This window comes from Copadichromis virginalis, linkage group LG3 (genome assembly GCF_057382275.1).
Source record: "Copadichromis virginalis isolate Kocher_CV1m ecotype Utaka linkage group LG3, C_Virginalis_male_GT1.1, whole genome shotgun sequence".
NCBI classification, from domain to species: Eukaryota; Metazoa; Chordata; class Actinopteri; order Cichliformes; family Cichlidae; genus Copadichromis; species Copadichromis virginalis.
The window spans coordinates 21,656,953-21,683,226 of record NC_140620.1 but is presented as its reverse complement, the minus strand read 5'-3'; the positions used below and the strand labels follow the sequence as shown (position 1 = coordinate 21,683,226).

Sequence of the window (26,274 nt, the reverse complement as noted above, 5' to 3'; positions counted from 1 at the left end):
AAAGGCTTGTTAGAAACTAAGGAAACTAATACTGCTCATGAATGAGACTAAAGGTAGAACGGTGTCCTTTACAACTAAAGATGTTATTAGCACCTCCACATTTATATCATAGTTTATGATATAGCACGTGTATTTCAGTAATAGCCTACTTATTTCAGTGTAGTGGTGAACAGTCACACAGCTCACGTGGGCGTTATCTGTGAAATTTTATCAAACTGCACTTTAGGTAAGCTTTAAAGAGTCAGATCTGGGATAGTTGGCTCCTCTAAACAAATTGTGCAACATGTAAGGTCTCCTCTTTACATATGCTGTGATAGGCTACATACATTTGACTGAACACTCAGGTCTAACTTGATGTTTTGATAATCACAGTGCCATTAATGTAGCGCACAACTGCTCACAGTTACGTCAAAAGGAAATAGTGTTTGGTATTCATGATTCCATACACTATAAATTAAGTGAACTTGTTACAAACACGGTTACAACACATGGCTTCAAGGCTTCAAGCTATATTTATAGAAAATTGTGTTTTGTTGCAGTTTAGAGAGCAAATCTTTCAAATGTCAGGGTGATGACTCCATTTTCACAGATGAATGAAGAAGCATGACGACATTTGTTTTATATTGTATAACAATGTACAACACTGCATATGTTTTACAAATTTCACATATCGTGCAGCTTTCTGTCCAGTCAGAGGTATTGAAATGTCAGCTGACTGACCCTGTCCAACATGCTTACACATATCTCATCAATCTTGCACACTATATAGGCTGTACCTCAGGAGGTTGTGCAGGTCACTTACTAACTGAAAGGTGGGCTGGTCGATCCTAGTCTGCTCAGGTCTTCATGCCAAATGACCTTGGTCAAGATAATAATTTCATGTTGCTCACATATGAATGTGTGTCAGTGTTAGATAGGTAGCACTGAGAACAAGCATAGAAAGAAAGTTGTGTAAAGTGCTTTGAGAGCTCATATACATTAGAAAAGTGCTATATAGGAACCAGTCCCTTCACCATTATCCATATAAAAATCTATTTATCTGGACAGAGTATTGATCAGTTATCATGCAGTGTTTTCATTTTTCATTTTTATTGATTTTTATTGATTTTAGCTTTATCAATAAATGTGTCTGGAGTACAATACAGAAGTAATAGTGCACTGAGGAAAGAAAGTTCTGGTTCTCGGTTGCTGCAGGTCTCAGTGACTTTCTACCTGGAACTAAAGAGGTATTTACACATTTACCAACCTGCTGTTCCTCATCAGCTCAGAGAAAAGCACAGATCTTCCTGCTCTGTTACATTTGACACTTCTTTTTTCTGTATTATGAAAACAGCACATTTCATAACTCTGATCCTTTGAAAGCTTCACGAGTTCAGTAAAGCTCTTACATCTGACATACGTCAAACTGACAAAGAACCTTTACATAATGGAACATGGCACCGTGAAGAAGACGCATTGTTTTTGTGTCTTCTCAAAAAGATTTCTAATGTGACTCCAGCTTCTGTTAGTAATGATGTGTTACTGTTGAAATGTGAGCCGTTTCTTTAAAGGGCCCATAGTCACAGCTGCCTCCACACCAGCACAAGTTCAACATGAGTGAAACAGAAACTCTGACTCCGTGAAAGGTTCATGGGTCAACATCACATTAACCATTATGGAGTCTCTGATATAAAACCATGATATGATCCAAATCTTTTTTACACATACAAATCCTGATTTACAAGTACAAAATATTTATGACCACATTTTGAGCCCATAGGTGAGGTCAAATGTCTTTTTACATTACACCACAGTCAAGAAGAGTGTGAGACAAAATGTAGATGCAGTTGTATCACAGCTGTTAGCAGGACAAAGAGCTTTAAGAAGACATGAAGAGCATTATTGTTGAATGTCTTTAATCCTGCAGTGACAAACTTATTTCAGTGTTTCCTGTTGCTGTTGTCCTGTTTGTGTAAGAAGAGGCTGAATAAGCATCCGTCAGTGGGAGGTTCCCATCAGGTGTCTCCACCGTGGACTCCACCTCCATCCCCGCTCTCCAGGATCCACATAAAGAGAGACGGACGGAGAGAGCAGCGTCTTTTTCACAGAGACACCACCTGCAGAATCACCAGAGAGCCTCCTGAGCAGCAGCCTTCATCCTCCTCATCCTCCATCAGAGCTGCAGGTAAGACGAGCTGCACACCTGGACTCTTGCTCTGCCTCTTGTAACACACATCAGGACGGCTCAGTGGACACATTTCAGAGCTGAACAACACATCAGTGTTAGGACTGTTAACAGACACAAACACATCACAGACAGATGAAGGTGTGAAAGCCGACTTTTAGTGTTTTATCCAGATGTTAAAAGCTGAGTTCAGTGTTTTGGGGCTGGTGGTCATCATTCCTCCTGTTCTTACTGGACGTCAGGAGATCCTTTCCTGATGTGCTTGGAGCACAAAGCTCCACAGAGAATAGATTTGAATGTTTGTCTAATTTATCATTGTTGGAGACAAACTTCCTCAAACTGAACTAAAGTAAAACAGAAACATTTTATTTGAACATCCCAACCTGTTGCATGGATACGACAGTGCCGTTGGTCTGTTAGTGTTTCCTGTCAGGAATCTCGCTTACTTTCAGCTCGAGCTGAGGTCAATATCCTGGCTTTTTATGCACTCACACTTTTATTTACTTGTTTTATCTGATTTATTATTTATTGTTTATTTACTGACTGTTTGTATGCAGTGTATATTTCTATAACTTCTACAGCACTTTGGTCAACAGGTTGTTTTAAACGTGCTGTATAAATAAGCTTTGACTGACACATAAAGTAAAGCCAGCTTTGCATTGTTGGAATAATTTGGTGAATTTCCAACAAGCTGGTGACTCGCCCTCCTGCCCCTCCCTCACTTTTCTTTCTAATAAAGCTTCTCATGTCCATCGTTGATGAGCTTCAGCTGGTTAGCAAACACCAGTTTGTCAGACCTGGACCAATCAACACTGTCAGCTTACAGGTGCTGTCGGAGGAATGCAGTGCTGTGATTGGTTGGTGATGATTGGGTAGTCTGGTCAGAGACGTGAGTGTGACTTCTGCCCAGATAAACTGTGACGCCTGAACACATCTTTACTTTAATAAACATTTATTTTTATTCTGGAGCCCCGAACGCCCCGTGCTGAAGACACGCCCACTTTTATTTAACCTTATCTAAAGAAAGCTGCTGCTCAGGTCCTGGTGACAGAAACCTGTGAACACATCAAAGCTGACAAAGAGTCCGAACACAGCGTCACATGACAGGGTTTTTGTGTTTTTACAGAATAAAGTTTTTTGTATTTTGTTAATGTGTGATGTTATATAGAGCTGATAATGTTTTATGCCATCTATAAGTTTGTCTTTGTATCACTGCTGTGACAGAGTATTGTGTTTGTGTATAATTTGACACATTAAACACTTCAAACTACAATAACTGATTTTTGTCTTCTTGTTTTCAGCAGAATCACAAACAGCACAGGTTGGTTTTCCACAGAAACAAAGCTCATGTTTATGTTTATGCTCGAGGCAAATACTGAGCTCTGTAAGTCAAAACAGAAATAATGTTGGGTTTGATGAGTTCATACACTACAAGTGAAGTGAACTTAATATAAACCGGCTTACAACACATGATCATGTTGTATTCTCTGGATGGTGAAGGCTTCAAACTTTATATTTGTGAAGTTAAACTTTACAGAAAAGTTTAAAGTATAAATAAACTGACTATAAATGTTAGAATTTCATGCAGTTTTCTCAAAATGTGTTTGTGTTTCAGGTTTCTGTCAGCTGATTGGCCCTCTCCATCATGCTCCGCCCTCTGCTCTGCCTGTGTGCTCTCATTGCACTGACAGGTAAACGCACACACCTGGCAGCCATTTTGCAAGTGTCCTCAAAATACTCGAGTACAAAAACATGAGAGTGACGATGAAGAAAGCTTTAAGTACAAATAATCTGACATCGTCAGCAAAGTTTTATCTTTTTTTTATTATTGTTTAACAATAAAGCAAAACAAAAAGCCCTTTTCAATTGAACTTCTCATCTTTGCAGTTTTATTACCTTCAGTATCCAGAAGTCTATCAAGCTGTCGTTTCCTGTTATCTTTGTTTCCAAGAAAGCTAACTGATGATGTCATAGTAAAGCTTTACACTGATTGGTGAATAAACGCTGTTTAATCCATTCATGAAGTCAGTTTTTCAGCCTGCAGCTCTCCCTGTTTGTCCGACCAGCTAACAGACTGTAGCTCACAGCTCTCATGTGTCTCTGTGTCTTCAGGTGCTCAGTGGTTCTATCAGTCTTCAGTGTTGGACATCAGCTCATGTCCCATCACGTATTATGGACAGCAGTACGAGCAGCTCTATGTGAGTAGGATGAAGCCTGATGTTTTAGCAGATCTTTGTGTTTCCATCACTGTTGCTGTTTAGTCTCCACCTGTGGCAGAGATCATGTTTGCAGACTGAGTGAACATCAGCAGTTAATGAAGGTCACACACTCTCTGTTCACGGGTTCAGGCCCTCAGAGGGCAGCTGGCTTTGAACTCAGAGTCTCATTAATGTCCTCTGCAGTGATGCTGAGTATGTGAACCTGATACAGCTTCCTGAAGCAGAGTGAGAGCTCTGACTGAAACCTGAGCAGCTCTGACACCAACAGTTCAGCTGTAAATGACTCAAAGCACAAAAGATGTTGATGTTTGACTCGTTGTGTCTCTGATTTTCCACAGGTGAACATAACATCTGGAAATGTTACCGCCTGTTTCAACGGCTTTTTCAGTCCTGAAACTGGAGGCGACTGTGTTGTGGAGCGTTCACGGGGCGCAGAGAGTTTTTACTTTGAGACATATTCATATCATTATTATTATGGTTATGATTATTGCTACTTCTATATACGTTTCAATAATGTGAGTGTTTTTCTGTATCACACAGTTAAATCCGACTAGTGTCACTTTTCACTGTTTTACCACAAATTAATTTTATAAACACTGTAAACCAAAAATAAAATTTGAGGTTTTATCACATCAAAAACTTTTGTAAAAGCTTTTAGAGGAAACTTCCTGACAGTGTCTGAAACTTTTCTGTTTGCTCGTTACAGATGTATTTGTATCATGTTAAGTATAGGACACAACGATATCTGTACGTGTATAATTACAACTCTGATCCAACGGTGAGTCTCTGAGTGTTTATAAACAACTTTACACGTCTGATGTTTAAATACTACATTAAATACTTTCTAACACAAACATCGTTGTCTCTGCTTTGTAGTCATAACATTGATTGTGTTTGTTTCTGTCCAGGTGTTTGAGCTTCAGGTCGGTGGAACCACAGTCGATACAGTGACTCTTACTGCATATGCAAGTTATTCCTTCAGCATCAGTGGATGCAGACACTCAGGTAAGTGAATCTAAAGCTCCAAACTCAACTTTGGGATTCTGTAAAATGTAACTATTTGAATGTTACGGTGATGTTTGTGCTCACAGTTGTTAAACGAGTCAGTGATCTGTGAGTGTTTGAATTCCTTCAATCCTCAGGTCAGATGTATCGACCTGGTACAGTGATCAGCTCTGATCCAGAAACCTGCTTCAGTCTCACCTGTAATGAGACTGCATTCCTCAACATCTCCAGCTGTGGTCCACTGGAGCGTTGTCAAGGCAACAACATGTAAATATGTCTTCTTTGTATTTAAAAGAAAGCAGGAAGTGTTAGTATTACATCAGCAGTGACTGAACTCATTTTGATCAGAGCAAAGAGCTTCTTCTTCTTCTTCTTCTTCTTCTTCTCAGTGAACAGTGAGTTTGATAAAATGCTCAAACTTCACACACAGCTGCTGATTCACAGCTGGATTATTTGATGAATCACATATCAATTAAACCCCTTCTGTTTGTCTGGCTGGTGTTTACTGTAGTGCCACCATCAGGTTTTTCTCTGAGATGTCTTGAAAAATGAGAGCTCCCACTGGTGGCTGCAGCTCCCAACAGCAGCTCATTAAGATGTTCATGGTTGGATTTTTTTTTTTTTTTTTTTGATGACCAGGATATGTCCTTACATATTAAACAAATATGTAAGCATGTATTTTCTTCCATTTGCGCAACATCTCTAAAATTAGAAATATCCTGTCTCAGAGTGACGCTGAAAAACTAGTTCATGCATTTATTACTTCCAGGCTGGACGACTGTAATTCATTATTATCAGGAAGTCCTAAAACCTCCCTGAAAAGCCTTCAGCTAATCCAAAATGCTGCAGCAAGAGTCCTGACAGGGACTAGAAAGAGAGAGCAGATTTCTCCTGTATTGGCTTCCCTTCATAGGGCTCTAGACTAACTTTTTGCCACGGTTGCACTGGTGCGCCCAACTTGTTTTTTCAACTGCATTGCTTAACACCACTGTTTTAAATGTTCACTTTTTTTAATTGCTGTCCATACAGACAATATTGATTCGTGAATGATTAACTAACAATCTCGTCAAGACAAAGTTCTTTATTTAGAGCAAAGTTCTACACGAAAGATAAGTTACTGAAAAAGTGCTTGTGCTTAAAGTGCGTTGGCACTTTGGCACTCTTTAGCAATATTGTAGGCAATGTTAAACTGAATCATCATCTCGGCTCCTCTGACGACCTGTTTGCTGAAGGACAGTGAGGAGAGGGGACACTTGGGCGGTGCATTTATCACAGCATATAATGTGTTTTCTGGATACACTGGCGCTTTTTCAGCGTTTCAATTCGAAACATATTAGCACAGTTCACAAATGCAGTATTGTTGGCCATGGGCTTTCCACACTCACAACCGTACAGGCAGTGCATCATGTTGTTAACTTTATTGTATCTTAGCCAGGGAAACTGGTCAAGCCACTCTCTTTCAAATGTATAAATGTCCCCCTTTCACGTTCAGTGGGCTCTGGCTCTGGCTGTGGCTCATTATCTGAAGCCGTCTCAGGACCAGTGTTAGACATAACCTGAGAGGTTGATGGCTGCGAGTCAGAGCACTGGTTATACATTTCAGATGGATCAGGCCTTAACTCAACAAAAAAGTTATTAATCGTCCTTTTCATCTTTTCTTAATGCCCACAGCTGCATCCACTTCTGTCAGGCCTAAGCTGCTCACTCGGGCTAAATATAAACCACAAAAACAACACTTCTCATTCTCTACATGTTTGAGAATGAGACGTCACTGGTTTCAATAATCGATCTGATTCCAATTCACAATGTTCAGATTTGCTTCAATTCCCTATTTGATTCAATTCAATTTTGCCTCAGACAGTCAGAAATATTATAATTCTGATCGTTTATCAGTGCTGACACTTGTGAGGCTTCATCAGTGCCGTGAACATCACAGCAGATGCCTTTGTGTCAAAGTAACTGAGGATGAAACACAGAAAAACATGAAGGAGATTTTCCTGGCCTGGATTTTTATAGCAGATAACCTTAAAAACATTCTGCAGTAGATTGAAAACTGAAGAAAAACATGACTCAACATATAAAATTACCTGATACTGCTGAAGTGAATGTTACAGAGGTTTTATTAAAAACTTGCTAAGCATTTTGCAATGTGGCATCATTTTAAAACTTTCTTCAGTATTAAACAGCAGAAATAAGCCTTTCTTGTCATTTTTGAAAAAGAAACAGCTGTTGTCAGTGCTTGTACACAATAGTGTGAAATAAGCAAATGAATGGGAGAGAGAGAGAGCTGTGCTGGAAGTGTGATTTTATCTTGGTGGAAGCAAAACAGCAAAGGTAAGAGTGAATTAATGAGGATGTTATCAAACGGGAACAGCAGTTTGGATCTTCTTTTGCTGCTGGCTCAGTGAATTTTGGTTGGAGAGTAAAAAAAACCTGCAGCTCAGAATCTGTGAGCTTTTTCAGCCCCGACAGCGTCTCCATTAGTGATGGGATTTCCGTCTGTTTTTAGAGAACCGGCTCTTTCGGTTCGGCTCACTAAAAAGAGCCGGCTGTTTCGGCTCCGAACCGGCTCTTCAGGTTGTTTTGTTGCTTTAATTAATTTATTATTAACAATAATATAAAATTATGCACAAAAGGAATTACTAATGTAAAAAAAAAGTAGTTTTATTTATATATGTTTATATATAAATATATACGGTGGCCCCTACAGACAAAACACGTACAAACTCCAAAACACATTTCTAGCATGAACTGAACTTCCAAAGCAGAGCTACCAGATCACTTAAATTACACAATTGAAAGCATGTGTGTATTGTTTGTGTATTTATACACAGGCACTCATATATATATTCAAATAATTTAAAAAAAAAGTAGTTTTATTTATATATGTTTATATATAAATATATACGGTGGCCCCTACAGACAAAACACGTACAAACTCCAAAACACATTTCTAGCATGAACTGAACTTCCAAAGCAGAGCTACCAGATCACTTAAATTACACAATTGAAAGCATGTGTGTATTGTTTGTGTATTTATACACAAGCATTCATATATAGTCAAATAATTTAAAAAAAAAGGTTCATTTACCTGTTACTACCACACACCAAATCCAGTTATTAGTACTTCCTGGCTTGTGTAGCCACCAGTGTTGGGACTAACGCGTTATTAAGTAACGCGTTACAGTAACTACGTTATTATTGTGGTAACGAGCACGGTAACTAGTTATTATGCCAAAACCAGGAACGCGTTACTCATTACTGGGATTTAGATGGGCTCGTTATTCGTTACTTTGTGTGGTGGCTATCGCGGAGCTTCCACAGATTCAGTAACATTAGCAAGTGGTGGAGGCCAGCAGGTGGATGAAGGAAAAGGGAGGCAAGAGGAGAGACCCGAAGTGGCCGCTGGTCCGAGAGTGTCAGGTGAACTGAACTTCAGGTAAGAAGTTATGACCTGCAGTCCATCTGGGTCAGATATGAACCAAGTTTAGGTGGAGTTTATCTTCGTTATGCTGACTTTTTCCGAACTGCGTGCTAGCTAGCATGACGGAGTTTCTATACAGCTGGGTGGTGCTATGGTGTTACTGATGTTGAACTTTATTTTGTTCATAAGGTTAATTATTAGAGTTGCCAACCGTTCCCTAAAAAACGGAATCGTCTCGTATTCAGAGAAAATATTACGGGTTTCTTATTGAGGTGAAAAGGAACAGTTTGTCCCGGACTTCAGCTACAATGAAAAAGACACAAAGCTGGAGTTATTCTGTGTTTACGCTGCACAGCTGCCTCTTCTCCTCTCATTCTCTCCCCCTCCCTCTCCTGTTTCTACTTCAATCATGAAACTGATCAATGATCAGCTGATCGGCTTTTCTCTCTTGTTTGTTTATCGCCCACTTTGCGCCAGAAAGAGGAAACCAGCAGATGTTCCGCTAAACAACAGCAGCACGTTTAAGCTTGATCAGCTGTTGTTAGAATTTATTTAATATTAATTTCTAGTATCAGCTGATGTTTGCTGGAGCCACAGCTGTAAAGCTGCTGGTCATGATATCGGTTTGTATATCTGGTGAGAGGGAAACATGAAGATGAAACCAGGAGATGTCCTTACTGAATCATCAGAGCTGAACAGGTGATGGAGAAACAGGTTTACCTTTTAGGTGACATGAATGAGTTGGAGAGAAGTTATGAACTGTTTCTGACAAATAACACCAGGATCCTTTTCTAAGTAGCTGACAGCTGGTAAACTGTTGTTGTGATTTAAGGCTATAAAAACAAAACAAAACTGAATAATGTTGAATTTTCTGCCTTTATCAGCTGCGTGTCGGCCTCCACCTGCACTGTGACCGGCCCCACTATCATTGACGTCCACAGCCAGATTAACTCCATCCAGGATCGGTGTGCGTACTCTCTGTTCTCGACTCCGTCACTCCCAGACTTCCATGTTTTGGGGAACTTCAGGGACAGACGTCGTAAAGATGTGAGCTTTTTGGACAGTGTGACGCTGCGTGTGGACGGGCATTACATTCACCTGGAACAAGGTGGGAGAGTTCAGGTAAGCGACCTACAGCCACGGTTCATGCGTCAGAGTGGAGTCTGATCCAAAGTCCTCCCTCATCCTCTGCTGTGTCTCCTCTCATCTTTCTTCTCAGGGCTGTTAGAAGCAGTTCTTTCAGAGCTGCTGAACTCAGTGGTTGTTGCTGTGAAATCAGCCTGTTTGTGTGTTTGACATGTTTCACTCAGTGTTTCCTCCACTTTGTCTCTGCTGTGATGCAGCTGGACGACTCCACACTGACCCTCAGCAGCTCATCTCAGCTGGTTCATGGTGTGCAGCTCTCTAAGGACCAAACTGGAGTCACTGCTGATCTCTCCAACCTCAACATCTCTGTCTTCTTTGACGGCGACACCGCACAGATCCTCTTAGAAGGTACAGAAGATAAAGTTTAATTCATGTAACATAAACTGTAAACTGTGCTGTTATTTATTGAGCTGCTGTGTTCCTCCAGTTTGAATATTGATGCTTATCTGACTCATTCTGTCCTGATCCTCTGCAGGACCTGCTGGTTCATCTGTGGAGGGTCTGTGTGGAAACTTCAGCAGCTCTCTGAGTGACCTGAGGCTCTCTGAGTACAGCTCCACCAGGTAAGACCTCATCACAAGCTCAGAGTCCCTCTGACTGCTGCTGCTGATGTTGCAGATATTCTGTTTGTATGAATGAGCCTGAACTTTGTTGTTTGTCGCCCCCTAGCTGTGAGATGCAGTACAGTGAGACTGCTGACAGCACGATAAACTGCACCAGTGTGACTGAACGGTGAGCAGACTGATCCACACAGCAGGAAACATCTTACCACTTTATTTCTAATTCACTTTAAAACATCATAACAGCTGAACAAAGTCATGTATAAAAACATAAGAGAACCAGAACAAAACATCAAATCGCTGTAAGTTAAGATAAAATAAACTTTTATTAGTCCCACACGTGGGAAATATTTTTGGTCACGGCAGAAAGCACAAGTTAAGAGCAGTAAAAATTAAGAAAAAAACAATAGGATAAGATGAAACATAATTACTTACTATAAAAAATAAAATAACATTGTGATGGACCGAGTTAAAAAAGCAGGAGTCAAAGGTTTATTAGAAAGGTAGGGTTTTCATTTAACCCCCACAATTTTAATTACAAAAGTAATAAATGTTGAACTCATAAAAGAGGTCAAAGAAACAAAACTGAACTCGGGCAGAGAACTGCAATCTTAACAAACCAAACAACTGCCCAAACAATCGTAACTGACCTAAAGAGGAAATGACACACAGGTGTGTGTGTGTGTGTGTGTGTGTGTGTGTGTGTGTGTGTGTGTGTGTGTGTGTGTGTGTGTGTGTGTGTGTGTGTGTGTGTGTAGATAGATATCTATCTCCCCATCTATCTATCTATATAGTACTCGTTAAAAGTCCCCCGATACCGGGGACCGATACCACGGTCTGAGAAAAGTCTGTTTGAGCGGCGTGTAAGGGGTTAATCACAGGCGCCGAGTGCCCGCCCCCAGGCCCCGGCTGCAGCTCAGAGCGGGGGAGAAGGGGAGGCGAGACATGTCAGCCGTGTGGAACTATTTCAAAGTGAATGAAGACGACAAAATAAAGGCGGACTGCAAATTGTGCTCAGCGAAATTGTCCAGAGGAAGCTCGAAAGGTAGCGCATTTAACACAAGCAATTTAATCAAGCACCTAAAATCCCAACATGACAATGAGTACAAGGAGTTTACCCACACTTCTAAACCAACACAACCCACACTGCAGCAAATTCTTGCAAGACGAGAGAAAATGTCCAGAGACAATCTACGTGCTGTGAAAATAATATACTTCAACAACATGGGAATAGAGCAGCTGTGAGAGACTTCACTATTAATGAATGAATGGTACGGAAGTGGAGGAAGCAAGAAGAATGAGTGGAGTAAAGTTTGACTTATCTGACTGCTTTGTTTCACCTAATGCGCCTTGCAATCCGGTGTGCCTTGTGGTCCGAAAAATACGGTACTGCAAACTAAAGTCTGATTTTGCGTTATTTTAAATTAAGAAATAAGAATACATTACTTGAACTTTGTCACGATGGAACAGGGAGGACTCAGGCGCAGACTGAAAAATTACAGAAAACTTAAATTTTATTTACACACTCCCGGTGCACTATATACAGGTGAGGGGAAAGGGTCCAAGGTTCCCAGGGGTACAGGGAAGAATCAGGAGACGTCCTCTCTCGCACAGCTCCACACGAACAGCACAATTCTCTTGGAATGGTCCTTTTCTCACACCCACCACTCTCACTGCCGTACTCACAAATAGGCTTCGGTGTCCAAACTTCCAAACAGAGCACGAAGGATCTGCACACAGAGATGAGGAATTAACAATGAGAAGAGTACTCAAAATTGGCTTAGGCTAAAGTAGCACTGACGAGCGTTACTCAATAGTCCAGACGAGGTGCTCTCAATCACTGCCTTAATGAGAGCAAACGAGGTGAGGAGCCACAGGTGATTGCTTGCAGGTGGTGAAGGGGAGCCCACAATGAGCTGCGCCCAGGCAGCGTGTAGAGAGTGAAAGGAGAGAGATGTACTACAATGTACTTCAGGCCCAGCAACACACTCAGACAAAAACTGGTTCTTCCCAAATGCAAGAACTCCTAAACACAAACTTAATAATGTAGTGTGTGCTGTACAGTGCAGTGAGGAATGCTCAGATCTGAACATGTTCACATTTTGGACAGAGAGGACAAATGGTTTGAAAGACGAGTGAAAGAAGCCATTTATGTCCACTGTGAGCGACCATCTTTGAACAGAGGCGGGGGTTTACGATACCAACTGTCTGCCATCTATAATCCAGTTCTGACATCCCTTCCCAGACGCCTTACCGCCCACTCACATCCTGGGCCTTTTGACCCTAAGAAATTACATGATAGGGTGGGGCCAGGTTTCACAGCGAACTCACCCAAAACCTTGGCTTTTTTCTTTTCCTACACTCGTCTTCACCAGTGATGGAAATGACGGCATTACTAACGCCGTTACTTTTTTCAATAACGAGTAATCTAACTAATTACTATTTCTATTGTTACAACGCCGTTACTGTTACTAACAAGAAAATGCAGTGCGGTCATGTTACTATTTTTCAACAAACATCGGTTGAAGCTGTGTTCATCTTACCACACCTTCTATCAGCTGCACGGAAGTAGCGGTCTACATAATTAATCTGGGTAAATGGCTGCAAGTAACTGTGCATATGATTTTAAAATTGCCAATTTATATTTGCATTTAAAGTTATGAAATATGATTCAACAGAATTGTTTGCGGTTGTTACAGTAAATAATATAGATTTTTCTACTCAGATTTTATGATTTTTGTATGATTTTAGATCAATTGTGTTAATACAGTATGTCAAAATGAAAACAACTGTAAATTCAGACACTTGAGGTTGTGCTGAAAAGGATGATACTAAACAAGACAAAGTAAATAGTTTTTAAAGGTGAAATGTAGAGGTAAAATCAAAAGTAGTTAAAATGTCCAGTTATAACCTTTTTAAAGTAACGCAATAGTTGCTTTTCAAGTAATTCATTACTTTTAGAATCTTGTAACTCAGTTACTAACTCTGTTACTTTTTTGAAGATGTAACTAGTAACTATAATCAGAAATGGGCAGTACCGAGTTACTTGTAACGGTAATGCAAAAACGGTAATTTGATTACCATTACTTTCCCGTAGGAACGCTGCGTTACTGCGTTACTAAAACCGTGATTTTTTTGCGAGAATGTCTCATGACAGTGACGTAAGCGAGTGCGACAACAGCTGTGTGCAGATCAACAATGGATAATATATCGAGTGTGGGAGAGAGTATGAGCGTGCAGCGTTTAAAGCGTGGAAGTACTGACCTTACTTTGAGTTTGATTCCATAAAAAGTGACAAAAACATTAGTGTCCGTTGTGCGTGGGAAGAAAACTTCTTTTTACAGTGAAAACAAAATCCCTAAACTTCCAAGCATGCACAGAGTGCGCAACGACGTAATGGGAAATTCACGGATTCAAACTCGCGGATTCTTCCACTGAGCGCTGCGGCACACCTGCACCAGGGTAAACCTCCGCCTACCGCAGTCCTGCTTTACAGGTGAAAATAGAGCAACAGGACCGCTGAGTCTTTGATTTTATTTATTTTCTGCTGTGTTTTACTTGCATCTATTTGAAAGACTGAGTGTAAACACACCAAAAATATTTTATTTTATGTGCTGGAATGTGCAGAAAATAGGTTTAAATGTTAAACTAATTTCTTCAAGTCAGAGAATGGTGCATATAATTAATTTTTTTGCTTGATACATAAAATTAAAAGATTAAAACTAATAAAACAAGTTTTAAAAAGAGACTTTCTCATTTGATTACATTTTGTATGATGGATTATGCAGAAAAAGTGGAATTGGGCTGAAAGATCTATCGCTTTATCACCTATTCAGGTTGTAAATCGTGTTTTTAAAAAAATAACCAAGTAACTAAGTAATTAATTACTTTTGAAAATAAGTAATCAGTAAAGTAACGGGATTATTTTTGGGGGGAAGTAATCAGTAATTAGTTACTGATTAATTTTTTCACGTAACTTGACCAATACTGACTATAATTAATTACTTTTTCAAAGTAACTTGCCCAGCACTGGTCTTCACACCTTGGCGTGGGGACAGCTCACCCAAAACCCTGGCTGATTGTGACCCACACCCGTTTTCACACCTTGGCTCATGTGATTAGGTAGAGGATCATTAGGGGGTCGATTGTCCCTCTTGGGGGATACTCCCACAGGTCTTAAATCTGGGACTCTCCACCGCTTGACCCTAGAACTGAAGAACCTTCTTGAATGTGAGGTCAAACGTCCTCAAGCAACTTAAAAAAGTCCAGACTCTTTTTCTTTCTGTGCCCTTGTTTATTTGTACCAGTTAAAAATCATGCAGCGCTATTTTGTAACAATTGTAGAATGAGAGGGGGGCCTGGCTAATTCCAGTCAAAAGAGAATTACAATAATCCAGACGACAGGTCACGAACACATGGATCAAAGTGTCTAGGTGGTTTCTAGGAGGGGGACTTAACCACAGGGTTGACATATGAGTCATGTTTAAGGCTGGGGTCTATTTTCACAACTAAATTGGTGATGCTGGACTTTTTATGCAGGACCAAAGAGGAAAGATCTAAAATCATGACCTCTGTCTTTCTTCTTTTTTCATTAAAATTAAAAAGGTTGAGTGCCATCCACCATCTTTCTGTATTAAACTTAAATTATGTGTGTTGTGTCTGCACCTCGCAGACCCCGCTGGTTCAAAGACTTATCACCCGTTAACAAAGCAAGACAAACAGCTTAACCGTTTTTTACTTGCTAGTAAGGGGAGTCTGGTCGGATCCTCAGAGCAGCACTTTTGCCCTCTACCTCAGACGACTCCAAAAGAACCAGCCTCCCCTGCAGCCTTTTATTCTCTCACACAGTTTCCCAAACAGCCACTGTTAAACCCCCCTGTGGTGCGCCATAAAATGTCATTAAACTAAGGTACTGAGCATGTGTATGTAACTTCCTGATCACAAAGGATCATCTCCCCTCACCCTGTGTATGGCTTAACCCCTCTAATGGTACACAAGCACAGGTGAGGTCATAAATGGCAAGAAGTAAACATCCTCCCTAAATAAGGACAGAGAACCTACACATAGGGTTTCTGCAGTTAAACACTATAACCAATTACCTCCCCCACCTAGATGTAGGCCGGGAGGAGGATGGAAACAGAAGAATGTTGTTGATCATACAGTTTGAACCAAGGCTTACAAATTTAAGTAGAACAATGACAACTATTATCAAAATTAACCTAACAATGTGACTTCAGCACAGATGGAAGATAAAAACACCTGATCACAGATGATTATTTTATTCTCATTAATGTTTTTGGGTTTTTTTTATCTGTGGTACAGCTGTAATCTCCTGAAGGAGGCGCCCTTCTCCTCCTGTAACACTGACATTGACCCAGAGCCCTACATAACCGCCTGCACCGACACTTTGTGTAAATATCCTGCAGTGGACGGACTCAACTGTCAGTTCCTGAAGGCCTACGCCAGAGCCTGCAGTCTACACAACCACACTCTGGATGGCTGGACATCAAAGACCGGCTGCTGTAAGACCTTAATAAGCTCTCCTTTGTTAAAGACCTGAACTCTGGAGTTTTAGAGCTCCCATGTTTTCAGGATAATACATCAGTGTGTTCCTCTGTAGCCTCTGAGGCCTTCTGTCAGGACAGGACCTGCAGCGATCACGAGTTCTGTGGTGAGAAGACAGTCGGTGGTGACACTCGCTGCTTCTGTCGGGACATTTTTGCCTCCAAGTACCAAGCAAACAACTCTTTGGGTACGACAGCTGTGACATCATCATCATGACAACAGGGCTGAATAATGGAGGAAAACTTCTAACTGTGATTTTTCTGACTGATATTGTGACGTTCAGGTGATCCAACGGTCTGCATGCAGGACTCTGCTTCAGTCACTCTGGTCGGTTGTCTCCTGGAGGACAAAGACATCAACTACTCTGCCTTACACCTCAACGACCCGACCTGCAGGGGTCAGGTGGACGAGCTCACCCACATGGTGACCTTCAGCTTCAACAGCAGCAACAGCTGTGGGACGGTGGTCACGGTGGGTTTCATCTCCTCCTCTTTACCTTCTACAAGCAGCCAAACATCTTCCATCATCTGCTGAGCTTCTCCTGCTCTGCTGCAGTTTGAGATCTTTCTGTGGGATCAGCTTCACCTCTGAGCTCTGTGGCTTCTCATCACGTTGACGATCTGTGTAGTTCATACACAGAAACATCAGAGTAGGAGTTTGATTCAGTACAGGAAGAAACTCTCTAATGTTTATGCTGTGTCAAAATAAAGTGACTTCATTTGATGTGCTCGACTTGTCTGCGTGACACGAGTGGTCAAAGGCAGAGACAGAAAGGAGACTAAAGCTGCTGTTGTTGCTTTTAAGAACAAAGTGAATGAGTTTGATGTTTTTGACGTGTCTATTTAGCAGATTGTTTCTGATGAAATCTGTGATTATAATCACTGACAAGATGTCATAAACATTGGACTGAAAAAACAAGGACACTTTCTTAACTTAACTTACTTAACTTCATACGTCTGAGTTAGAGGTCCATCATCTTCAAAGTGTAGTCAAAGTGTTGATGTTCTCAGATTAAAATCACTGTAAAGAGACTGAAAATAAAGCTAACGTGGCTTCATGTGTCTGTGCAAATAAAGCAAACAGAGCATGATTTACATTCACTTTTTCTAATTGAATAAAAATGATTCAGTGCACTTTGGGATTAATAAAGTGAATTGTCAGATGTTAAAAGTCAGTAACAACTTCTGATTGTGTGACTCTGCAGACCAACAACAGCCAAGTGATCTACAAAAACACCATCATGAACCAGAACAGCTCCTCTGACATCATCACTCGTCACGACCAAGTCTACATCGACTTCTCCTGCGTCCAAACTCAGCCGGACATCAAGACTGCCACCTTCAGGATCAGAGACAGGTGTGTGGTTGAATTACTTTAAGATGTGAAGCTTCTCATGAGGTTTGTGAGTCAGAGAAACCTGAAGTGTGTTTGTGTTCTGCAGCTCTGTGATCCAGCACATCACATCTGGAGTTTGGGATTACACTCTGACCATGAAGGCTTTCACTGACGCCGGCCGCACACAAGCTGTGGAGTCCAGCACTGAAGTGCAGCTGAACCAGAAGATCTGGGTGGAGCTGAAGACTGACGGGCTGGACGGAGACCTGGTCGTCATGGTAACCGACTCCTGCTGGGCCACTGACCAGCCATCACCCGACAGCACTCCGAGATACGACCTGATCATAAACGGGTGAGACAGACTCAGAGAGTCATGTGGTTTTGATCTCTCTCATGGACTCCTGAACAAAGTGTGTTTTCCTGTCTGTGAGCAGCTGTGCCAACCCTGCTGACCAGACGGTGCAGGTGGAGGAAAATGGACTGGGAACCTCCAACTACTTCTCCTTCAACATGTTCGAGTTCACCGGGGGCTCTGGTGAAGTTTTCCTGCACTGCAAACTCCACGTGTGTCCCAAACAGAACAACTGTGTCCCGGTACAGCTTTGTTACCAAACACATCACACACAATCAAATGTATCTCTCTTCTGTTACGATCATTAAACAGGTTATTTTCAATTATTCTTGTTTCTATTCTGACACAAAAGCTCAAATGTTCTCAGCAGATTCAGTCCTGAATGAAAGGATCAGTGTTGATCTTCTAAAGTCTGGACTTTGTCTCTCGTTGTCTTTAGACTTGTCCTGCAGGTGCTCGCAGACGCAGATCTGCCAGGTCCAAATATGAAGGTGAAGCCTTCATCAGCATGGCCTGGACTCATTAGGTAAGAAACAGTCTGCTAGTGCTGAGAAGTGTTTGTAGACAAAGTGCTGATTGTTAGTGCTGTAGCAAATATGTTTCCCATAGAAAAATGTTTTATTTAATTCAACAGAAAGATATTTACTAAGTTCCTCACCAATGAGTTTGTGTTTCGAACTGTCCTCTTGTGATAAACTAAATGAACTGCTGAGTGAGTGAAAACTCTTGGTGTGTCATCTGTAGCCTGACAGTCCAGGATCAGGGTGAAGGCCTGTAGTGTTTTCAACAAGGATGTTGGTGACACTGAGTTAAACCACAAATCAAGACCCTGGAGATTAGTTGCAGCTTGTTTAATTGTCTCCATGAACATCTGGGGAAAACTGAAATGACAGATAATAAACTCCATCTCAACAGGTAGAAGCATGTTTACATCAATAAAGTGCATAACGCTCACTAAAACATTCATTTCAGCAAACTATACATCAATATCCAAACCTATCTGTGTAAACTATCGTATAAAGAAACTTCCAGCCTGAATAATTCAGAGTAGATGGCATCTGATTACATTTCTATACTGCCTTTAGCATGTGGAGCTAGTTACCCAGCAAAAACCGAGCTGCCGGAAGTACTTGTCCTGAACCGGAAGTGCCTGACCAGAACCGGAAATACATTTTAGCTCTTTTCCTTTTAACAAAAACGTATCTAAAGCATGAATTATATATTTTAACATGTATTAATTTTTTTTTAATGACAAATATGTTTAGAATTATTTATTTTAAACGTATTAACTTATTTATTCAGAAAAATGCCTTAGGGCAACATACTCCATGCCTGGCCTCAGGAGGCCACTATGTTAAACAAACATTATGCAATCAGTCCTTTGGCAGGAGGAGGATAAATTCTGTAACCGGTCTCATAAATGTCTTTACATACCCTTGATCGCATGTCTTTACCTCAATCTTCCTTACTCGATTGTCATTGCTTGGGAATTTGGCAGTGATCCTGGCCATGGGCCAGCTGTTTCATGCAACCTGCTTGTCCTTGAGCAGAAACAGGTCACCAACTTGGAGGTTTCTGCGTGACCCAGTCCATTTCTGCCTTAGCTGCAATGTGGGTAGATACTCTCACCTCCAGCGTGGATAGGGGATAGGACGAAAGGTTTCTCTGTATCAGTGGACACTGGGACGAGCGACCTTGCATTTATTATGGCTGTAACTTCAGCCATGAGTGTCCAGATGAGTACTTGGAGGTGAGTGACTTAAGTTTTTACTTGTGGTCTAATTTCTGAGTCCTTATCTGGTTCAATCAGGTCAAACATTCCACTCACTTTTGTTGTATCTGCGGCAGGATGGTGGATGAAGGGTGGTCCGGGGAACCAGGTGGACTTTTTCAGTTGGAATGCTGACAATGACCTAGATCAGGGGTGCCCAATCCCGGTCCTCAAGAGCTACCGTCCTGCAGCTTTTAGATGCATCCTTGTTCCCACACACCCGAATCAAATGAATGGCTTGTTATCAGGCCTTTGCCAAACATGATGGCATGCTGAAGAGGTAATCAAACCATTTGATTCAGCTGTGTTGGAGTAGGGATGCATCTAAAAGCTACAGGATAGTAGCTCTCGAGGACTGGGATTGGGCAGCCCTGACCTAGATGCATGGTCTGGTGGATTTTCCTCTGTGTGCACATAATGCCACTATTCTGGCTTGATGACTGGCGAATGCGCCGTACTCTGTTGTGAACATATGCGTAAAACCTTTTTGACTACAGATGTAGCCAAGCACTACCTTACTGTCTGTATAGAAGTGCACTGCATCAAAGTTTAAGTCCAACTCATTTTGAATGAGGTCGGCCATTTCTGCTGACAAGCTGGCTGCACATAGTTCAAGCCTTGGTATTGTAGGTTCTGACAGGGGGGCTAGTTTTGCTTTGCCTATTACGAAGCCTACCTCGACGTTCCCATCTGTTTGATTTGCCTTTAAGAAGGCTATGGCTCCTCTGGCCTTAGTAGAGGCATCTGAGAAAAAACACAGTTCCTTGCGCTTTGCTCAACTTAGTGAGGTGGATGTGTAGGTTCTGGGAACATGTAGTTCTTTTAGGTTCTGAAGGGAATTTCTCCACATTTCCCATCTGCTTTGTTTATCCTCTGGAAGGGGTACGTCCCAATCTGAACATTCTGAAGTAAGCTCTCTGAGTAGGGCCCTTCCTTGGATTGTAACAGGTGCCAATAGGCCCACAGGATCGAAGATGCTATTGACAGAGGACAATACACCATGGCGAGTAATTGGCTTGTTTCAGTTGGCGACTGAGTAAGTGAATGTCTCTTGTTATTTCCCAAATTAAAATTAGTCCAAGGCTTCACTGGGATTGTGTCTCTTCACCACTTAAATCTAAATTTTTAATGACAGGAGCACAATCTTTTGGGCAGAAGGCCTGCAAAACAGCCTGAGAGTTAGAAACAAACTTATGCAGGTGCAGGTTGGGTCCAGCGAGTGGGGCTTGTGCTCTTTGAAGAAAATCTATAGCCTCAGCAGGAGAGGAAACAGAAATCAAGCCATCATCTACATAAAAGTGCCTCTCCACGAACTTTACTACATCTGCACCATAGTCCTTTGAACCTACTCTGAGGCCTTGCGTAGTCCATAAATGGCAACAGCAGCAGATGTTGAGTTGCCAAACACGTGGACTTTCATTCACTCGATAACTTCTTTGTTTAGATCGTTGTCCCTGTGCCACAGAAAACGGAGGAAGTTGCTGTGGTCATCATGCACCATTAAACAGTGAAACATTTGCTGTATATCTGCCATGATTGCAACATTTTCTGTCCGGAAGATGAGAAGAACTCCGACGAGTGTGTTACTTAAATCGGGGCCAGTAAGGAGGACATGGTTAAGTAAAGGTTTTTGTGGGTGGTAGACTCCAAATGTTGGAAGATACCAGCACTCTTCTCCTCTTTTCAGTGTGTGTGTGGGTGTGGGACCTCAGCATGACCATTGGAGAGGATCTTTTCTATAAAGGCCACATAATGCTGCTGTGTTTCAGGTTTCCTATTTAGCGTCCGTTTTGAGGATGAGAACCTTGTGGCTACCTGTTTTCTGTTTTTTGGTAATTGCTGGTGGGGTTCCTTAAACGGAAGTGGGGAAACCCAACTGTTTTCCACATCTCTGTACATAGCTTGGTCCATTATTTTTAGAAAGTGTCCTGTATTAAGTGAGCTGGTTTATTGTCGTTATCTGTCTGGTTAAAAAAATGTTTGACCCAGAGTTTGTTTGGGCACTTTACCTGGCCTATTTGTGTGTGACACTTCTTTGAGTTGCAGAAGGCTGCTGCATGGTTCAAAAACTGAAGGGCGGCCATTTTCTAGAACAACTGTCTTCAGGGTGCTGACTGTAGGCCTATGAACATTACCCAGACAGACCCAAACAACTACAATCCACCCTAGGTCTAGGCACTGGGCAAAGGGGGCATTATGGGGGCCATTAATTCTCTGCCTGACCTTCTGTGCCGGTAAAACATCTGCCATGTAAAACACATCCCTAGTAGCAGGAGTATTTTGGCTTTAGGGTCTAGTTCTGGGATGTACTTTGCTATGGTTTGGAGGTGTGGCTGGTGTAGCACTACGCTGGGAGTTGGGATTTCACTCCTATTGTTAGGAATGTCCTGACACTCTATGAGCAATGGTAGAGGGATAACTACTGACCTATCCAGTGACTCGATATGGAAGCCTTCAGCTGTTTTACCCCATGTTTCTACTACACCAGAGCATGTTCTAAGATTGCAGGAGAAAGGTTCACTTTTAATGTCAAAAAGTTCGAAGAACTCAGGCTTGGCTAAAGAACAAATGCTCTGATCGTCTAGTATTACATATGCCTTAACAGCTCTGTCTTTGTAACCTTTAGGGTACACCAATACAAGACATGGAACATGAACGTCCCCACTGACCTGGACCGCACACGTCTGTGCAGCTTGTTGTGACATCAACTGTGTCGTGACCAATGTTCCCTCTAATTTTTCATGTGTCTGAGCGAACACACAAACTCCCTGAGCGATCCCTTGGACCACTGTGAGCAACATCAGACGTGTGCACTGTGGTCACGCCGGCATCAAATCCATCCAAGTTACATGGTTTATTAAAATAATCAAATTACAGCATTTACATTTATGTTAGACTACTTTTAATTAACTGCTTTAACCCACTTACAATGAAAATTAAAATAAAAAAAAAAGAAAGAAAATTAAAATATATCTTGTTCATGACCTGTGTAGTATGTTAACACCATTGGAAGTAAAAAAAAAATAACTTCAACTCTAATTTTGAAAACACAGTTATTATTTTTTTTAATAGAGCTCTGACTTGTATTATGAGTCTGAGTCTGTGGTCTGGGAGAGACTCCTGTAACTCTGTCTGCAAAATACAGCATATAATGACCAATGTTGGGCAAATAATTATATAGTTAGTTCTTCAAAAAAACTTACTGAGTTTTGAAAACAACAAAGTTTTTGCAGCTGTTTACTTAAAATGCTGCCAAGTCGTTTTTTTAAACAAACATTTCAAAATATGTATTTATTTACAGAACAATCAGGTGTTCTGCATCAAATCTGATGCCACACAAATTATTTGTGCCACTCCAAAAAATTATTTGTGTCCACTATGAGATAAAGGAGAACATCAAAAGCCTGATACCTGCAGGCCTGACAACAGGAGATGTATCACTCCTGTAACACCCGTAACACTCACCTCATTGTTCTCACACACAACACAACTATTGACTACACACTAACCATACAAGATTTGCGCTAAACGTAGCAAATCAAAACACCGTAGTCACTCTTAAAACTTCCCCCCTTTCCTAAACAACTAAAAGCCATGTTGCCATATCATTTTTTGATTGGTCGACATTTTTCGAACAATAGGAAAGGGTGAGGGTTTTTTTTATTTTGTTTTTGCTCACAGGCGGAGAGTGCTTTCGAGCGTTTTCCTTTTAAAATGCTGTTTTTACCGTTTCTTCTCGCAGTAAATATAAACAACAATAGTATTCAGGAAGAAAACCAAGCATTACATATGTTTTTATCATAACACGTTGTCATTAACCTGGCTTCACTCCACATCAGCCACGCCGCTTTGCTAGCTAAAACACCGGTGTCGGCACATAAGGACGCTGTCACAGCCTGTCAACGACGTTGATTAGCTGCGTGTATACGAATGTGAATAGCATCATTGGCTGGACTATGGGATAAGGTGGCATCGTTCTTATCACATACTGGAGCAGCCAGTCACTTGCTGACTAACACTGCAAAACAGAATTGTTAACGTATTTACTTTAATTTCAATTCAGGTTAGTTTTTCTTTTTGTGTGCAATACAGCTTTTTTGTGCACAGAGACCATGCCAGCAGTGCGCAATTGCGAACACGCGCAGCTTAGAGGGAACATTGGTCATGACTGCTTGCTCTCTCCCCGCCATTCTCTTGTGCTGGAAGTGGAGGCTTGTTGGTCTGTGGTGGAGGACTGTGTCGTGACCTGTGCTTTCACATTCAGAACACTTTGCTGAAGATTTGCATTCCTTCGCAATATGAGTGTCTGAAGAACAGCATCTGAAGCATATTTCTTTTCTCTTTAAGGAAGGCCTTCCTTTCATCAAGTGATTTCTTCCTAAGCATGAATTACACATTTTAACAACATGTATTTATTTTTTTTATGACAAACATGTTTAGAATTATTTATTTTAAACGTATGAACTTATTTATTCAGAAAAATGCTTTAGGACAATACAAGGCCCATCTCAGCTCTGATGGTGAGCAGATGAGAGGAAGAAGTGACATGACAGAGAGGACTGAGGGTTGTTCAGCAGTCACAGTGGGGTCTGGTTTATCTTCTCAGGTGGTTTCCATGGTGACTCGGACTGACTTACAAGTTACTGACCTCCACGATGATCCTTGACTTCTGATTGGTCCTAAGCCAGATTTTGGATGTTGGAAAGACTGAGCTCAGTTCTGCGGCAAACTCCCACAGCTGGAATAAGCAGATGTTTTTTTAGAGCAGGACCAAACTGTCGTCTTTGACACATGATAAAGTTCAGATGATGTTTTTTTTTTTCAGTTTCATTAGTAACTTGGTGAAAGGGAAGAGTGTGAGCTGCATGTGATTTCCAGCCTAACCATATAAATAAATCTGGGGTAAATCTACACTCCTGAAACTTAACAGAATCAGATCTCACTAACACTGTCAGATATTTTACTTGAGTTAAGGATACCGGACATATTTATTTCTTGGCTATATTCATAGAAAGAAATATATAAACACAGGTCCAAAGCATCCATGAACAGTGAGGCCTTAACCAAAGCGGTATCTTTCTTTCTCAGGTTGTTGTAATTTAAAATGATTTAGGTACAAAATGATGAAAATTTCCAGTGAATCAAGTAAAAAATGGTTTATGCTGTGAACATGAAGTGATTCAAAAGTAAATATGAAAATCATCTCTTTAAGAAGGTGGTAATCAGGGTAAAATATTTAAAGGGGATCATCTGGTTTCTTACTCTTTGTTTTGTAGCTGAATGTTGTAAAGGTGAAGGTGTGTGGATTTCTTTTTCACCTGTTATCAGACCATTACAATCATGTGAAGTATGCAAGCAGAGTCTCTTTAACTCCGATTGTCTTATAAAACAAGCCGGATGCAGCTCAAAGTGGACACAGCTGCTGAACTGTTATTAGCGAAAGAACCAAGAGAGGACCACAGCTGAGTTATCAAAGTTGTAATTTGGTCTCTTTAAGGCAGGTGAAACAAACCAGTGCTGGAGTCCATGTGACAGAAAACTGACCAGCTGTAACCAAAGCTGCAGTCAGCTGATCTGTGGCCCTAACTTTAAACAACTGTGTGACAGTAAAACGAAACAGCTGGTTTATGTGTTTCCCATTTGAGCTGCTGATTGGCACTTAAAGTTGCAGGACAGCATCACCTTTACTGTGATCTTTAGTGCTCTGATAAGCTCAAGAACATATGGAAGTTACATCTTTCCTTTTAGAAAACACACAGTACAAAGTGAGCATGATTTCATGGTGACTTTTTCCTTTCTGTGTTGTTTTTGGAGGCAGCAGTGTTGATAACAGCACATGAAACTGAGACTTGATGCTCTGCTTTGTCACCTTCACGCTTTACTGTTTGTTCCAAAAGACCAAAAATAAATAAATAAAGGACATGGGTAATAAAATAACCAGAGTTTGTTTTTTCTCTTCTTTGTCACTTCCACTCAGAAACTGTTTGTTGCCATCAGCTGTTTCCAGGTGTTTCCAGCTGTTTCCAGGTCCATTTCTCTTTCAGTTCTAAGATTATAAGATCAAAAGCACATTTCTTTCATGTCAGTCCGTCCTTGATGCATATATGTGTCGTACTGTTTCACAATGTGTGCCCCATGGACCTTCACAAATACGTTGTCTGATTTGCTCCATCATCAAACTTTGTCTTGAGGTTCAGCTGCTCAGGAGGATGAGATCAAGAAGTGTGACAAAAGGGTCATTGCAAATATTGCAAAGTCAATCCAAACACCAGCAACTGTGAGAAATGTGATGCGCTTCACACAGGAAAGGAATGTCTTTCAATGTCACCGTTTGTCTTTGGCTAAACTCGTGAAACAGCCACGTGTGTCACACCTTTTAATAGTTTCATAAGCTTTTCATGCCTATGTTTCTTTAATTATGCCTTGAATACAGGCCATTTGAATTAAGTGGAGATATCATCTGAAATTCAGGAGCGGGAACACTCCTCCTTCACGCCCCTTCGGACCTCAGACTATAAATGCCCCCTTCTCCAATACCCGCTGTTCTCTGGCGAACTTTCTAAGAGCTTAAAATCCTACTCACCCTTTCGGCTCATTACCATGGATTCCCTGTCGCTCAGCCCATTGAACGAAGACCTCATTCTTTCTCCGCCTGAATTTCCCCTGGCAGTCCTGGATCCGCAGCCTGTATTTCCAAGCGGGGCAGCCGTGGAAAGCCCGATTACCACCGGCC

General features: G+C 41.2%; 1 protein-coding gene and 1 long non-coding RNA gene across 3 annotated transcripts; both read left to right on the top strand.

Annotated features, from left to right (window-relative positions):
* The first annotated feature begins 1,972 nt into the window (after positions 1 to 1,972).
* LOC146713417 (uncharacterized) lies at positions 1,973 to 3,851 on the top strand. 2 transcript variants are annotated; one of them, XR_014917875.1, is made up of 3 exons: positions 1,973 to 2,164; positions 3,469 to 3,485; positions 3,780 to 3,851. It is a non-coding gene; the product is annotated as an uncharacterized LOC146713417 (long non-coding RNA). The 2 variants fall into 2 exon arrangements; XR_014917876.1 differs by having other exon boundaries at positions 2,029 to 2,164; positions 3,466 to 3,485.
* Positions 3,852 to 4,964: 1,113 nt separating this feature from the next.
* Positions 4,965 to 25,478, top strand: LOC146713416 (alpha-tectorin-like). The gene is made up of 15 exons (XM_085447674.1): positions 4,965 to 5,161; positions 5,292 to 5,388; positions 5,526 to 5,655; positions 9,697 to 9,934; positions 10,156 to 10,306; positions 10,434 to 10,521; positions 10,628 to 10,690; positions 15,841 to 16,040; positions 16,139 to 16,270; positions 16,367 to 16,554; positions 17,288 to 17,439; positions 17,525 to 17,770; positions 17,853 to 18,012; positions 18,210 to 18,296; positions 24,148 to 25,478. Exons 1-14 carry the CDS (start codon positions 5,090 to 5,092, stop codon positions 18,294 to 18,296), a joined length of 2,004 nt encoding a protein of 667 aa, XP_085303800.1. The 5' UTR covers positions 4,965 to 5,089; the 3' UTR covers positions 24,148 to 25,478.
* Positions 25,479 to 26,274: the final 796 nt, after the last annotated feature.

What these genes read in the sequence shown, in the direction of transcription:
- LOC146713416 (XM_085447674.1), top strand. Translation starts at nt 5,090, where the DNA reads ATGTATTTGTATCATGTTAAGTATAGGACACAACGATATCTGTACGTG. An exon ending in ATTACAACTCTGATCCAACG is followed by an intron (nt 5,162 to 5,291) that starts GTGAGTCTCTGA and finishes GTTTCTGTCCAG; the next exon opens with GTGTTTGAGCTTCAGGTCGG. An exon ending in TACGACCTGATCATAAACGG is followed by an intron (nt 17,771 to 17,852) that starts GTGAGACAGACT and finishes GTCTGTGAGCAG; the next exon opens with CTGTGCCAACCCTGCTGACC.